We start from the raw sequence: 2,167 nt of genomic DNA on the forward strand, positions 1-2,167 counted from the left end.
GGCGCTGTCCACTCCGAGCCAGTCTGGGGGGCGACACAGAAGGGGCGGGGCAAGGTTCGCTCTCTCCTTGTGGGCACCAGCCCCATCCAGTCCTAGTTCCTAAGAAGCTGGAGGGGGCAGGGGACCTAGGCCACAGGAAGTCCAGTGAAGATAGATGGGGGGTGCGCGTGGAGGGGGTGAGGTGGGAAGGCAGAGCTGGGGTCAGGGCTATGGAGTGGGGGTACCTTGCCCACAAAGGCCACTAGCTGGGCACCCGCGGGGCTCTCATTTGGGCTCAGCCAGAACTCAGAGTTGTCATCCGAAGCCACGGAGAACTGGATGTCTCCTAGGCCACAGGACAGGGGCTCAGGGGGGCGGGCCATTCAGGATGCCCCGCCCCCGCCGTCCCCAAACCCGCACCATCTCTCGCCGGGTGAATGAAGCCGAAAATGCGGAGTCCGTAGTTCTTCCACTTGGGGGACACAGCCAACTTCTTCACGGTGGTGCGCGTCTGCAGGCGGAGACCTTTGACGTCAACGCCCACTGCACAGCCCCGCCCCCCGTAGGGCCAGCCCCGCCCCGCTGCAGCACTCACATGAGGGAAAAGTGGGAAGTGCAGGTTCCTCCTCAGGTGGCCCACGGCGCCCCCGCACCAGTCCTCGAACACGTGCAGGTTGACTTGGCCCTTGTACTAGGGGGAGGGGGGCCTTACCTTCCGCACAAGCCCGGCCCTCCCCCCAGCCACTGCAGGCTGCGCTCAGCTCACCTCTTCCCGCCACGGGGGCGCCTGATGAGTGAGGTTCAGTGGGGGCGGCCTTCCAGCCTTCCCAGAGAGCAGCATGTTTGGGTCCTGACCTTCTGGCTACAGAAGAGAAAGGATACCAGGGTCAAAGCTGAGAAATGTGAGGGGATGTGTGTGTGTGTCTCACAACCACACACACACACACACACACACAATGGGACACAGCCCATGGCACAGCCATGCAGCACACCCATGCCCACCCCGACGCAGACCTCAGGACATACGCCTGGCCCCGGGCCCCCACGCACACAGCCCATACAGCAGCCTCTCCCACGGCCCTGCTCACCGCCTGCTCCTCCTCGCGACTCTCGCTGGAGTCCTCTGCCCTCTGTGTGGACAGTGCAGCTGGGATGCCCCGGCCATCTGTCACACCAGTCAACTTCTCACCATCTGCGGGTGGCACATGGGGTGTGACTGGGGCCCAGGCTTTCTCCAAGGCCACAGCTCCTGCCGCCGGGGTCAGGTACCCCCTTCCCACATGGGCAGTGGGGCAGGAAGGCCAGTGGGGTCTCCTCCCCTATGTTCCCTTGTGCTGCCAGGTGCCCCGCCCTTCAACGGGACAAGTACCCTCCAGTTGGCTCTTCTCCCACATCCCACTGCAGTTGGGGGGAGCCCCATCTGAGCCCTCTACCTGGAGTTTCCTAGCCCAGACCGGTGTGAGGCAGCAGTTACTTGTGAGCACATGCTAGGATCTATACGTGCACAGGCCTACCCATCTGGCCAGCCTCAGTGGTGGCCTCACCTCCAGGAAGCCCCCCAGGACTGCTCTGTGCCCCCAACATTTTCCCATGTGCTGGAATGTTCTCTGTCTGCCTCCCTTACCAGGACTGAGAGCTAATTAAGGGTCAGTACTGGAGCTTGTTGTCAGGAGAGCCAGCACTGTTGTCTTGAGGCTAAGCCAACCCCAGCAGTGGCACATGTACTCCCTGCTGCCCCTCAGGCTGGCGTCTGGGACGAAAGGAGCCCTGACACCAGCCTGGGCAGGGGAGGGATGGACACAGTGGTCTGGCTGCTGGGGGATCTGAGACCCAGGCAGCCCCAGAGGGAGACTATCCCCTGGGGAACCCTTCCCAGGTCCGTCTGTGGACATCTCCAGAGCTTGGTGGCCCCAAACACCCTCAGCCTAGGGATGACCCCCCCACCCCCTCAACTCCCCCGACCTTCCTAAGCTGTGGACCTGAACACCCCCATCCTGGAGATCTGAGCCTCTATACCCACCTCTGCTCCTCCTTGGAGCAACAACCCAGGAGGCCTTTCTGCTCCAGGGCCAAGCCTGGGCTTCTACATCCAGGCCTGTCCCTCAATCCAGACCCCAGGAACTGGGCTGCTGAGTGACACAACGGCCCTGGGCCTCTCTGGGGTGGGGGAGGGCTGCCCATGGTCTCC

General features: G+C 63.1%; 1 protein-coding gene across 1 annotated transcript in view; it reads right to left on the reverse strand.

Annotated features, from left to right (window-relative positions):
- B4GALNT4 (beta-1,4-N-acetyl-galactosaminyltransferase 4) overlaps positions 1-2,167 on the reverse strand; it is a 20,294-nt gene that overhangs the window by 15,958 nt on the left and 2,169 nt on the right. Inside the window, exons 2-7 of the mRNA XM_019631077.1 lie at positions 1,068-1,171; positions 746-841; positions 575-670; positions 400-490; positions 225-325; positions 4-23 (exon numbers count right to left, since the gene is read on the reverse strand). Coding sequence (XP_019486622.1) covers positions 4-23; positions 225-325; positions 400-490; positions 575-670; positions 746-841; positions 1,068-1,171 — 508 coding nt within the window. The remainder of the gene's footprint in view (positions 1-3; positions 24-224; positions 326-399; positions 491-574; positions 671-745; positions 842-1,067; positions 1,172-2,167) is intronic.

Source organism: Hipposideros armiger, unplaced genomic scaffold, assembly GCF_001890085.2.
Source record: "Hipposideros armiger isolate ML-2016 unplaced genomic scaffold, ASM189008v1 scaffold_983, whole genome shotgun sequence".
NCBI classification, from domain to species: domain Eukaryota; kingdom Metazoa; phylum Chordata; class Mammalia; order Chiroptera; family Hipposideridae; genus Hipposideros; species Hipposideros armiger.